Source organism: Talpa occidentalis, unplaced genomic scaffold (assembly GCF_014898055.3).
Source record: "Talpa occidentalis isolate TD23 unplaced genomic scaffold, MPIMG_talOcc4v2.1 talOcc4.8, whole genome shotgun sequence".
Taxonomy (NCBI): domain Eukaryota; kingdom Metazoa; phylum Chordata; class Mammalia; order Eulipotyphla; family Talpidae; genus Talpa; species Talpa occidentalis.
In genome coordinates, this window is record NW_023605194.1 from 3,854,434 (window position 1) to 3,868,056 (window position 13,623).

General features: G+C 40.9%; 1 protein-coding gene across 4 annotated transcripts in view; it reads right to left on the minus strand.

Moving 5' to 3' along the window:
* Positions 1-13,623, minus strand: part of ZRANB1 (zinc finger RANBP2-type containing 1) — a 60,931-nt gene that overhangs the window by 28,757 nt on the left and 18,551 nt on the right. For all 4 annotated transcript variants that reach the window (XM_054690057.1, XM_054690058.1, XM_037497539.2 and 1 more), the window contains exon 2: positions 7,537-8,387. In XM_054690057.1, the coding sequence (XP_054546032.1) occupies positions 7,537-8,350 (814 nt within the window). In that variant the 5' untranslated portion in view covers positions 8,351-8,387. The remainder of the gene's footprint in view (positions 1-7,536; positions 8,388-13,623) is intronic.

The following is a 13,623-nucleotide window of genomic DNA, read 5'->3' on the forward strand; positions in this document are numbered from 1 at the left end:
GTAATCTGCTTGGTTAAATGTTTTCGAGGGGTGAGAGGATTCACCAGAGACAGAGTGGGGAACTGTAAGAACAGGCAGACTGACTGAAATACACTGCTGAGGGGAGCAGCGGGCGAGACCGGAGAGGTTCTGCTGCCCCATGTCGGTTGCTCCCTGGCCGGCCGGGGACCGAACTCGTGCAGCAGAGGCTGCGGACTGCTTCATAGTACGGTGCTTAACCTTTGCGCCACCAGGGATGCCCAGGAACTGTCTATCTGAAGCACAAGTAACAAGCTGGATTTGAGACTGGCACCTGTGGGACTGAGTCCTTACCCTTTGGGATCCAACACGACCTCTAGGTAGAATGTTGAAGGACACCCAACTAGAGTTCAGAGATTCTGAGAACTGCTTGGTTTGGTTGGGGAAACTGCCCCTCCCACACACTCTGGCAGAGAGCCACTGGCAAGAGCTGGGAATGCAGTGTGAGACCAGAGGAGACACACAGAAGGGAGGTTTCATGCCAAGCACCTCATCTTCCTCCAGAAAAGGACACAACGTGGCTCTATCACATCCAGCCAGTCACTTAACTCTCTGGCCTCCTCTGCTTAACAAAAACAAAACCAGACTAGACTCTCAAGGAACTGGTGAGGGTTACCTTAAATTTCTCTGAAACTGCCAAAGATGCTAATTATAATTTTTTTAAAAAGATACTACTTGTATTAATTTCCTCTTGCTGCCCTAACAAATTACCACAAACTTAGTGGCTTAAAACTTAATACAAATAAGTTATTTTAAAATTTGGGAGAGGTCCCTTATGCGTTTCACTGTGCTGAAATGGGGAGGGGAGAGGCCCTTGAAGGGATCCTCAGCTTTTCTCACTTTTTTAGAGGCACCTGCATCCCTTACTCCTGGCCATCACCCAGACCTCTGCTCCTCCACAGCCACATCTCCTGTCTCCCTCTTTCACTTATAAGGATCCTTAAGGTCACCTGGATAATCCCTCCACCTCCAAGATCCTTAATCACATCTGCAAAGTCCCTTCTGCCATGGAACACGGGCATAATCATAGCTCCTGCAAATCAGGACACAGGCATGGAGGAGGCGTGCTGGACAGCATTCTTCTGCCAGCCACAGTGTTTTTAAATCAGGCCTGTAGATCAAAAAAGTTCAAAGGGGTGGGGAACTGGGGGGAGGAGCCTATAAGCAAATCAAGTAAAAAACAGGAATCTGGAGACTATAATTCTATTAACTGTGTTTTTCAAATTCTTAGTGTTCATCAATAAAGTATCTGTGGAGCAAATTAATTTTTAAAAGGACTACTGAACTATAGAAAAGCCTCTTCCATTTTCTCTCTACAATAATTTATAGTCCCTAAGTTTCCTTTGAAGTTAAGAACTGCCACAAAGACAGGATAAATTGGTAAACTAATTAGAAAGATCACTATGGTGTCTTAGTCAAGGGTTCCCTTTTCTGTTTTGTTGGATGTGGCAGTTATCTTGATACAAATCACCTTATAATCACTTCTGTTCAAGTACCACCATCTCTCAAAAGCTAATCTCACATGCTTCTTCCTTCAGCTGGTCATTTTTGTTTGGATCCTTGTATAACACCCCTTTTATCTGGCCAGCACTATCTCAAAACTTGGAATTAAAAAAAAGTCACCACAGCAGATTACATTTTGCAAGAGACTTGTTTTTCCAAAGAAAGAAAAATAACACTAATATAATCTTAATTGCTTACTTCCTTGATAAAGCCATCCATATACACAATTTATAATACCAATAAGCAAAATAAATTGAAAGAATGCTTTGAAAAATAATAAGCCCATAAATTGCTAGCTCTTGTATTAATGAAAAGAGTGAAAACCTACTGACACACACATTCTGATACACAGTTTTAACTCCATGCAAGTTTTGGGTATTTTCTACAGCTATGTTGACACGTGCGCAGACGGGGAAGACACCACATACAGATTTGATGCTAAGGGGCGAAAATACAGTTGGCATCAATATGGAAAATAATTACCACAGATACTGACTTTTAAGGTAAGTAATGAGAAAAGAGGAAATATTAGCTCAACTATAACAATATTTTTTGTAGATAACTTGAAAGAAAAAGTTAATTCCAATATATTTTAAGACTCCCGTAGGTTTTTACAAACATCAGAATTTTGCTCAGAAATAACCAAGATTACAATTCTTTTTTTTTTTTTTTTTTTAAGATTTATTTGTTATTTATGCACACGAAAGCTGGGGTACAGGCCAGAGATGCTGGGAGTGAGAGGATTCACCAGAGACAGAGCGGGGAACAGAACAGGCAGACTAACGAAATACACTGCTGAGGGGAGCAGCAGGCAAGACAGGAGAGGTCTGCTGCGCCATGTGGGTTTCTCTCTGGCCAGCTGGGGATCGAACTTGTGCTGCAGAGGGTGCGGATTGCTTCACAGTGCCGTGCCCAAACCCTTGCGCCACCAGGGAGGCCCCAAGATTACAATTCTTTATGATTCAATTTCTGCATGCTCCTTGATCAAGACAGGCAACGGCTATCAACCAGGGACCCAATGCACACAGCGGGCTGCTTTGGGGCACTCAGTATTTCAACGTAAAAATTCCGGTTTCAACATGGGTATGTTTTACAAGCTTAATTCTTATCCTCTATGCCATCAACACCCCCTGCCTCATCCCCATCCCATGTCCATCCTTCCCATCTTTCTTCATGTAAGAAGAAACAGTTCTTGTATGCATGAATAAATAAATCTTTTTAAAAAACCAGTTACGAGCTATTAAGACTTGAAACAAAATGTCCACCTGGAGGTGACAGGACCAATGACAACTGAATGAAAAACTGTCACATTGCTTAACAGAACTTCAGGGATACTAAACATAGAATGGTTTTTGCTTTATATCAAATATTCAACAGTGAGGTAGGAAGACAAATTAAAGCAAAGATATCAGACTTCATATCCACAGATGGCCGGGAGCATGACAATACACTGAAGCCTCCACTCTTTCCTTTAAGATCCTATGGCACCATGGGCCTCCCCTGGTGGTGCAGCAGTTGAGCTCTGGGCTGCGAAGCTGCCTGCAGCCTCTGCAGCGCAGGTTCAATCCCCGGCCGCCGGCGAGGGTCCCACATGGCATGACAGACCTCTCCTGCCGCGTCCGCTGCTCCCCTCAGCAGTGTATTTCATCACTCAGCCTGTTCTGTTCCCCGCTCTGGTGAATTCTCTCACCCTCCAGAGCTTCTGACTGTACCCAGTATTTGTATAAATAAATAAATAAATAAATCTTTAAAAAAAAAAAAAAAAGATCCTATGGCACCTACTTCCTGTCTTCCCCACAGGGAGAATCCAAGTCACACTGGTTTGAGCCCTGGGTAAGTCTATAAGCTGAAAAATACAGAAAGCTAGAAAGAAAGCAATGAATCTAGAAGTTCCAGGGAGGCTCGGAGTAGAAGTCTAAGTGTCCAGATCCCAGTGTTCCCATTACCCATGGATTGAGGTAAATGTTCAATTGCTCACTGTGCATCAGACACTGTTTTCGAATACCACTAAGATATAGCTGTGACCAAAACTGACAAAATTCTTGGATCTCAGATCTCAGGACGCTTACATGCTAGGGGAGAGAGACAGAAAGGTGTCTAGTTATTAGAAGCTAACAAGTGAGGGTATAGGATGGGGCTGAAATTTTAGAAACAGCAATCAGGAAGGCAACAATTGAGAAGAATGAAGAAAGTAAATTAGCTAATTCTATAATCCAGGCAGAGGAAACAGCAAACACAAAGGTTTTGAGTCTTACTAATATAAAAGAAAGGGGACAGAGTTGGTTAGAATGAAAGACAACAGATGAGGTCAGAGAGAAATAATGTGTATGGGGGAAGCTGGTGAGGACAGAGCAGAGGGCCGGTGGGGTTTTGGGGGGACTCTAGCTCTAATTCTGAACTACTTGGAAGGGTTCTAAGCAGCCTCCTATGTTGAGAACTGACTGTGAGAGGAGGTAAGGTCAAAGAAGGATCATTGATGGGCCCGGAGGTACGAACTGGCCTTATTCTGGACAGATACTTGAAGGTCGTAAGATTTTCTGACAGAGGGGAATGAGGTAAAGAGAATCAAGGATGACCAAGGCTTCTGAAACAGCAAAAGGAACAGTGATGGCCATCAACTGCCACAGAGGGGCAGATGTCAAGGAGTGGCCAGTTCAGTTTTAGCCTCACTAAGTTTGACTTATTAGACAGTCAAGGGAAGATGGTATTTGGTAGCTGGGCATGTGGGTCTAGGATTCAGGAGCAGATTAAATTAACCCTTTGCACTCCACTGTCCCCTCTCAGGGGACATTGGTAGCCAATGTCCAGAATGGTTCGGAGTGCAAAGGGTTAAGGTACTGCACAGATTTAGTTAAGGGTTCTTATCTGACCCTGTGCCTTCTCAAGGGATCAATTTGGATCACAAATTTAAAGGTTCTTTTAAGGTCAACTGGTTGGATACAACAGCAAAAAGAAAATGGTTTACCAGGAGGTGCCACCCTATTCTCTAGGGACATTATCATCTCCCCAGTGGAAAAGGCAGCCTATGATTAGCACTGACATGGCCTCCCAGAAAATACCTGGCAGCAGATTGTAGACATTCCAGATACAACTGGACGTTTAAATCCACACCTCTACCTCTACCATGCCAGGTTCCCACCCCCAAATCCAGGTTTTGGCACTGTGCCCAATGTTCTCTTACACATAAGATAACATGACTTATGTGAAACTACATCCAACAGTCATGTAAGTCACTCAAGACTGATGATTTAGCTTATGTTTGCCTTCTCTACACCAAATCTTCCTCATTCCTATTTTATCAGCTACAAAGTTGGCCTAGGGTTGAGTGGTTTTTTTTTTTTCCTTCCTCACTTTTCTAACTTCAATTGAAGACTCCCAACTTATACCGAATATGAATGTTATACTTATTTACCTCTTAGTTTGGAGACTCAGGAGATAGTTTTTTTGTTTGTTTTTTGTTTTTCTAATGTGTGTGTTGCTGAAGCAAGCACTGGAGATAATTTTTTTTAATGCCTAATATGGACAAGCCACAATTAACAAATCCAATGAAACCTGGAGAAAATGCAGACGCAAAAGGGGAAGTAAAGATGAATTACAATGTGACCAAGTAAAAAAGATTTTAACATAATTCAGTGGGGTTTACAAACCAGGATGTGACTTCCCAATAAAGACAGGCCTATGATCTTTTGTACCATTCAGAACCACTCCATGTAGTGAACAGTCAAAACTATGTGCTGACAGGAAAAATAATCCATATTTACCAAGATAATCAATTCTTAGCCCTAAAAACCTATGAACTCTGGAGTGGGAAGGGAAGAGGGATTGAATACCAAGTAATCCTTTAGTGATACAACACTGGTCTGCTGGTAGATCCACCTTCAAAATGAATTCATAGCACTACACTCTGAGGAGCTTACGTAATACACTATCTTTAAAGAAGGCCATGTGGACAGAAACCCAAGGCAGCACAAGACAGAGTAGTCATAAAGATAAGAAATACCAACATAAAGACAGTTACAGAACATATGTTTCAGGAAAAGAAAATATTTCAAAGCAGGAATTCTCATCCTGATACACTAGCTTCAAGAAATAACATCTGTGCTTCCTTAAGGATTCTGACCCTGAAAGAGCTTAAGAATCATCACAACAGCCTTCATTTCCACCTTGAAGTAAAAGTATGCATAGCACACCACTATTGCCTGCAAAATGATTCTGAGACTGTTCCAAAGTCATGCTGGTAAACAAAACCTTGCCGAGACACAAAAGGTCACAAAACCCAAGGTTCCATTTCTACGGAATATGCACAAGAGGTAAATCCATAGAAATAGAAAAGAGAAACCAGGGCCCAGGGAATGGACAGGTGCTTAATGGGACAGGACTTCCTTTTGGAGTGAGGCACTGACTCTGAACTGGACAACAGTGAGAGCTGCTGACACTGTGCATGCACCAATGCCACTAAAATGCTCCCTTTCAAAATAGTGAATGCTATGTGATGTGAACTTGAGCTCAATTTTAAAAAATCGAGCTTCAAAAAAAAAAAACAAAAAAGGCAATCACACGCATGTGGTCTCCTAGTTTGGGGAGAAAAAAATGACATCGTATGGGATGAAATGGGACAGGTCAGAGCAGAAGGCTGTGTTTTCACCCCTAGTCCTCAGCACAGGAGACAGCTCAAGTGAGCTATTAAGTACTTGCTGTACTGGCCTTCAGAAGGGCTCATCTGCTGGGATATTCATTTTACAGAACAAAAGGAAAATGAAAACCTCAGATTTCTTGACACCTGTTAGGACTTGCAGGTTCATACAGCCATGTCTTCCATACACCTGTGGCAATATCATAGTGAGGGGCTAATCCAGTGCAGGGCAAATGTATAGACACAGAAATACAGCTAAGCCCTTTTTAAAGACTTCACTATTATTGTACACACAATATTTAATATATTGATTGATCACTCAAAATTTCCTTCACAAAACTGAATTTAAAAGTAAGCAACCCGGGCCTCCCCAGTGTTGTCGCGGTTGAGTGCTGGGCTGCGAAGCTACCTGCAGCCTCTGCAGCGCCAGTTCGATCCCCAGCCACCGGCGAGGGTCCCACACGGTGCGCAGACCTCTCCTGCTGCGCCCGCTGCTCCTCTCCGCAGTGGACTTCATCGGTCTGCCTATTCTGCTCCCCGCTCTGGCTCTGGTGAATTCTCTCACCCTCCCATGCTTCTGACTGTACCCAGTGCTTGTATAAAAAAATAAATAAAAATAAAAGCAACCCATCCAAATAACTGAAGTCATAAAATGCAAATATATAATCTACTCAAAAGTCAAGTAACTACTTTTGTGAATTACACTGCAAAATATTAACTCCCAAGGTCAGTAACTAGAGAAGAACCCTGCTCTCATAATATGTCTCTGTCCTTTTAATAGTGCTGAGAGGCGAACTGAAACCAATATCCAGAATTTCCTTAAGAAATCACATAAACCGCAAAACACTCAAATCATGATTTGAACTATGGAATCAACTGGCCATGTGAATTCAGTTTCATAAAGTTTGCAAATATTTACTACATGGCATTCATGTTAAATTCACACCAGTATTTTCAAGGTCAGTATTATGTTTGTTCAACTTCTTGGAGTCACACATTTTTGTGGTATTTTTAACATCTGACTAAAGCGTCTATCATCACAAGATGCTAGCACTGTTTGTAAACACTTTGAAGCAGCAGCTGGTGTTGCTCACACATCTTGTTACGATAAATAGAGTAGCAATTTTAAACTCCAGGTGTATATTTTACTACTAGTGTGTAAAAAAAACCGTGTTTTATCTTAAGTTTTTCCCCTAACGATAGAGGGGTATGCACACAATGGACTTAGGACAAAGTTAAGACCACATCACAAATACAGCGATTCTTATGCATGCGTCCTGGAAGCAGACTACCGTGCGGAATGAAGAAATGTTAAATGATACTGACCCTGCTTCTCTCTTCCATGTCATTTTTAGTACAAAAAAAAAAATGCAGAAACTTACCCACACAAGCATTGAGGAATAGCCAGTCGGTCTTTTTCATCCTGTTTTTAATTTGCTTTAATTTTTTGAAATCCACTTCAAGTTCCTCCTTACTGCCGACAGCACCAGCCAACTCAATCCTCTGAAAATCCATTTTCATGTCAGAGTCCCGCTTCGTAGTAGGCGGCGATCGTCTTTGGCTATTACCACTACTGCAGCTTCCCCTCCATCGAGCTCTGTCCTGCTCATTTATTATTGAAGAAGCCTCTTCAGTCTCTGCCAGCTCTATTGCTTCAATATTATTAGGTCTGGGATGATCGCAAACAACACATTTTTTAGCCTTGGCCCAGTTCTCATATGTGCAAATAGAACAAGTCCAATGCTGGGTCCTTGTGTTCAGTTTATTTCTATCATTGTACTCCTCGCAAGGATCCACAGAAAAAGCAACTGGTCTCGAGCCAGATCCTGAGGACTGAGGAGATTCTGTGGGACTCCGGGTCCTACGCTGGGATAAGCACTGGGTACATCTGATTGCTCTTGGCCAGTTCAAATATGTACACATGTGGCATGACCATTTATTTGCATTTTCCATGCTGTACGAAGACTTAACCCTCGGTCTTGCACTGGAGTCTGGGCATATCAAAGGACTACTTCCTCCTTCAGTGCTGGAAGGATCCCAGTCTCGACCAACATCACTTGAGCCGCTTTTAAATGGATCTTCTGTAATAATTGTTCCGCTGGGTCTCTGAGCACGACACATGGTGCACTTGATTGCAGATGGCCAGTTTTCATACGTACAATATTCGCAAGCCCACTTAATCCCACGTTCTGACATTGTGCACTTCTTGAAATGAGTTATGTCAAGCAGGAAGCTATAAATAATTAGGACAAGGTTATTAAAACACCTTTGAAAATATGCCCCCCAAAATAAATGTACCCTTCCACTTATACAAATTTAGCAAAAGATGCATAAAGATTTCACATCAAACTATCCTTATTTTCCTTTCCCATTTATGATTTCCACATAGATACTGGAGATAAGCGCCCAAAGAAAAATTTTAGTCCTTGGGATTTAATGAAACTGCACTTTGGAATGCAAAAGAGATAGGCAGACAGTAAAGGGAGATTCGCAGCTGTACAGGTTAAAATAGGGAACCCACTAACAGAAATATTTCATTTCAGTCAAGTGACAGCCATCAATTTAGAAAAGTAACTAATAGCTAAAAACTCAAAGGAAAAAAACCAGAAACCAAGTATCTTAAACACAAATATCTTCAAATTATGAACACTATTATGCCACCTAGTTACATTATTATGGTTGATTTACAGTCAAGAATTCAGAGGATCAAAGTCAATTCTGTTACTCTTGCTAAGGGAGAAAAGCTGCTTGACGTGCTAATTAATCGCCACCCAGGTAAGCACAGGTAGGAAAGAAAGACAGTGAAGAGTAATCCTACAGTTAACAAGGTAACACTGTGAAAGAGAGACCAAGATCCTTGATATTCCATATTCTCAAAATCCAGTTCTGTCTAAAGTACAAAAAATAGAAACTTCACATCACCTCCACTGGGACAAGCAAATGGACAGGACATCCCTGAAATGCCTGCAATGACTGCTGGCATAATCACTCCAAAGTCATTCTGAGTAGTCTTGTTCAAAATATATAGTTACTGTTTTAACTACATACTCAAGATTTAATTCATACTAAAAATATGACACTCACTAAAAGGTTCCTAGGAACACTACACTATAATGAAGACTTTAATGATGACTAATTTATAAAAGAAGCAACTTAACATAGCAAATTTAATGATTTATTAAATGGCTTAAATTTAGACATATTCTACTAAGACCAACATTTCCACTGTCTTAAATTCCTTCTCAACCCAATAAATATCATCACCTTGCCACCTATTTTTCACCAGAAAGGTGAAAGACAACCTAAGCAGAGTAACAGAAACTTTTCCCTCTTTCTCGAGGATTTTTCCAAAACCTGGAAAGCTAAACATTTCATTTTTAAGTATGCTAGCTCCCTGCCTACCAAGTCGTCATCCCATTTATAGTGCAAACTCTGCTGAGAGAACAAATTCACTACAAGAAAGGCTATATTTAATATTGAAAATAAAGGGGCCTCCCCTGGTGGTACAGGCAGTTGAGTGCCACGCTGTAAGGCTGTGCGCAGCCTCTGCTGTTGTGCCCGCTGCTCCCCTCAACAGTGTATTTCGTCAGTCTGCCTGTTCTGTTCCCCGCTCTGTCTCTGGTGAATCCTCCCACCCTCCCGCGCATCTGGCCTGTACCCTGGTTCTTGTATGCATGAATAAAAAAATGAGGAGAGGGAAGGGAGGGGAGGGGAGGAGAGAGAAGAGATCACACTAAGATTTTAATTTCCACACTATAGCCTCTTCCATGCACACAGAATGAAAGTGTGGTTTATAAATCAGACCAAATATAAGAGTCCAGTCTTCACACTGGCTCAGACAGACTGCTCAGGAGAGACTGCAAAACATGCTAAGTGATTCGGTGCAATTGTAAATAGTTAGGCCTGTAAAGGAGAACAAAACTAAGTTTCACTTGATGGCTGCCATCTAAAAACAGTTATTTTGTAAAGACTTTATTTCAATTATCTTATTCATCTCTTTTAATAATGAAGAACTATACTTTGAATTTTAATTTAACACAGCAATAAAATTAGCTGATTGGGCAGGTCACCCAAAACAGAGGTGAAAAAGACGTTTTTTGTATTATGTTTTTTGTATTTTTGTATTAATATGTGAACATGTGCACTAAGGCAACCGTCAGTATTAACTTGGTAGTGCTAAGTCAATTCCCACTGGCGTGACTTGTTACTGTGGAAGGAGAAAGGCAGTGTAACCCAAAAGTAAGTAGAAGCAGCAAAGAACTGTTGCTTATTATATTTAGCTTTGAATTATTTTTCTCCTTTGCCAAACTGGTTTTTGTTTCTAACCCAGGTAATTTATATTTATCTTCCTTAGACTTTTAAATTTATCTTGTCCACAATGATTGCATACCATCTGACAGTAGTCCAAATCAGTTGAAGAGCAGGGAATTATAACCAGCAAATAAGCAACACAAAATAAACAATCACAATTTAATGGCAATTTTCATATTCATTGGGCGGTTTCTTCCTTTAGCTCAGGAGTGAAATATAAATTCCTTGCTTGTGCTTCTGGAAATTAAATGAGCTAATCTTCACTGAATTAATGTACCAGGATAACACGTTTAAATGTTCCTATCTGACCAAAAACAAACAAAAACAGCACCATAAATAGTCATCAATGTCACATATGGCTAGAAAATAATGGACAAACAGCTACCTGATTACAGCGGACCCTGTCCGAAAATCCAAGTATCTACGCAATACTAAAACCATGTTAGGGTAGTAAGGTAAGTATATTAAACTAGATGATGAAATACAGTATCTGCTTCTTTGGGGCAATTTAGACTTTGTAGAAACACTTTTTCAGAAACAGAAAGCTAAAATGTACTGGAGAGAATTATCCTGAGAGCCATTTATACCTGTATTAATCAGTGAATGGAAGCAACTTGCTCTAAGAGTCAATACAGCACAATGACGTAAAACTGTTACCACATATCTATTAACATATTCACATACCCAAGTAAATTTGATTTATAAGTCTAATTTTGCATGTAGCACAGATTCACAAATTCTAATAAATCACACTTCAATTAATTGGAACAATAAAGCAACAATAAAATCTGCATAAGCTGGGCCTTCTTTAAGGGGAACTAGACATGACTGCTACTCTTAAAACATTCTTTTGTTCAAATGCTATACCAGGGGCCTCCCTGGTGGCTCAGGGGTTAAAGACAAGTGCTATCAAGCTATCGCCAGCCACTGCAGCACAAGTTCAATGCCCCTGCGGGCCATGGCGCAGCAGACCTCTCCTGTCTCGCCCGCTGCTCCCCTCAGCACTGTATCTCAGTAGGACCACCTGTTCTGCTCCCCACTCTATCTCCGGTGAATCCTCTCACCCTCTCCCACACCTCTGGCCTACACCCCAGTTCTTGCATGCATAAATAAATACATCTTTTTTAAAAACGTGCTATACTAGCAGTTCCCAACCTGTGGACCATCAAGCTCAACCTGCAGACAGAATGAATTAACACCTTCCAAGTAGATCAACCACTTCCTAGTACTAAATTCTTAACTGCTTTTGATCAAACATGTCCCAGTTCAAATAAAAGGAGAGGGCACAAGCATTGGAGAAGGGAGGTAGTAACTGAACAGTTTTGTGTTGTCATGCTCAACAATGAAATGGACAGTATTTGTGAAGCATTACTGAACACTGTAGAAGTCAATTCCTCAAAACTTGTCAAGTTCCCCCAACCACCTATTAGAGAACCAGAAAAGAAATAATACTCAAGTGCAAACTCCTTAAAAATAAAAATGAAAAAGAAGCTTAGTTATCAGTTTGCATCAAGTAACTCATCCAAAAGGAGGATTAGTCACAGTCTTTAAGATTTCATATTAGCTTTATTTGTATAAACTTATATTATTCATTAGTTCAACAACAGAAACATAATTGTTGATACATTAATATGACTCTGTGGAGACTTGATGTAAATATGCCCAGAAAGCATCTTAGGGAAATACAGTAGACCTAAAACTAAAAGAATATTCCAAGCATGCTGAATACTCAGATTCTGTTGAAATATCACAAGGTAATCCTGAATTGTAATTATGTAAATAAAAAGTACTACTAAATTCTTAAGTCAAAATTTGCAATCAATTCTACTTTTCTCCTCAGCATCTTTCTGTATCATTGTCTTCCTCACAACAACCAACAAAAAACTACTCATTTTAAGTAAAATCCTGAACACTGATGACATGGTGAACCCCTTGCCTACAATTCTGACCTAGTATTTCATCTCAGGCCTCTAACAGCTTATTACACACTGTATTAAACCTCTCATCTTCCTCTCACAAAGAACTCCTATCGTGACTTGTCTCTTTTCCACTGGGGACACCATCAACACCCCAGCACAGAAACTCAGAATCACCTTGAATTCTGCTGAGTTCTCCCCATAGATTCTCTCTAGTGGTTTCTGCCCATCAGTTCTTTTCTTCCCATTGCAACCTCCACCAACCTTTCCTCAGTTCAGGTCAGTGCTACCGGAATAGCCTCCAAAGCGCCTACCTCTCTAAATCCATCTAGCTCACTATTGCCAGAATAATCCCCCCAATCACAAGACCCTCTTTTCGAAGCTCTCCTCCAACAGTATAAACTCTCAACTTGCCCTCTCCCTCCCTCTCTCCCAGTCTCTGTCTCTCACAAACACTTAATCCCAAACACACCACATGTACCCCCAATGCACATACCACCACCCCTCAATGATACACACACGAAGCACAACCTTAGAAAACAAGCACCAACAGACACACAATTTCTGAAGTCCTACCATCCTTCAAGACTCAGTTTAAGTTTCATCTCCCTCATGAAGCTTTCAAACCACTTCAAGTTCACGACAAGCAACCACACTTCTATTGACATTTAGCATTTAGTGTATTTACTGTTGGTGCTACATCCTAGAACGCTAATTTATGTGTGTATTTCCTTGTTATTCCCTCCCTTCAGTATTCAATCAGGTTGCCAAGCTGTCAAAAACTTCAGAGGCTCTAGCATCTAGAACTTAGATGGGCCCTGTGTTTAATCACAGGAAAGTAACCTGAGAAAATAAGTTTGAGTAACCTGAGAAAAGAGAGTAGAGCTTTTAAGCAATCTAGGCAAAAGAGAGACATTGTAGAGGATGGATCCACTCCCATGGCAAGACCTCAGCAGAAGCTTCAAGGTGCCAAGCACAGGGCCCCAGGAGTTGGTGAACTAATTATTCAGGTCTTGCAACGTAAAGGACACAAATACAAAAACATTTCAACCATTATTCTCTGAAAGTAATAAATCCATGTGAAATCATGTGTGCATAATCAAGAGTTAGTAGATCTCAAAAAACAGGATGATCTTCCCACACAGAGGGCCACTGTCCAGGCCACTGTATGGAATACGATGTGCACGGAGCACATGTGCTAAGGCCCTTCCCAGGAATTTGTGAATAAAGTAGACAAAGTAA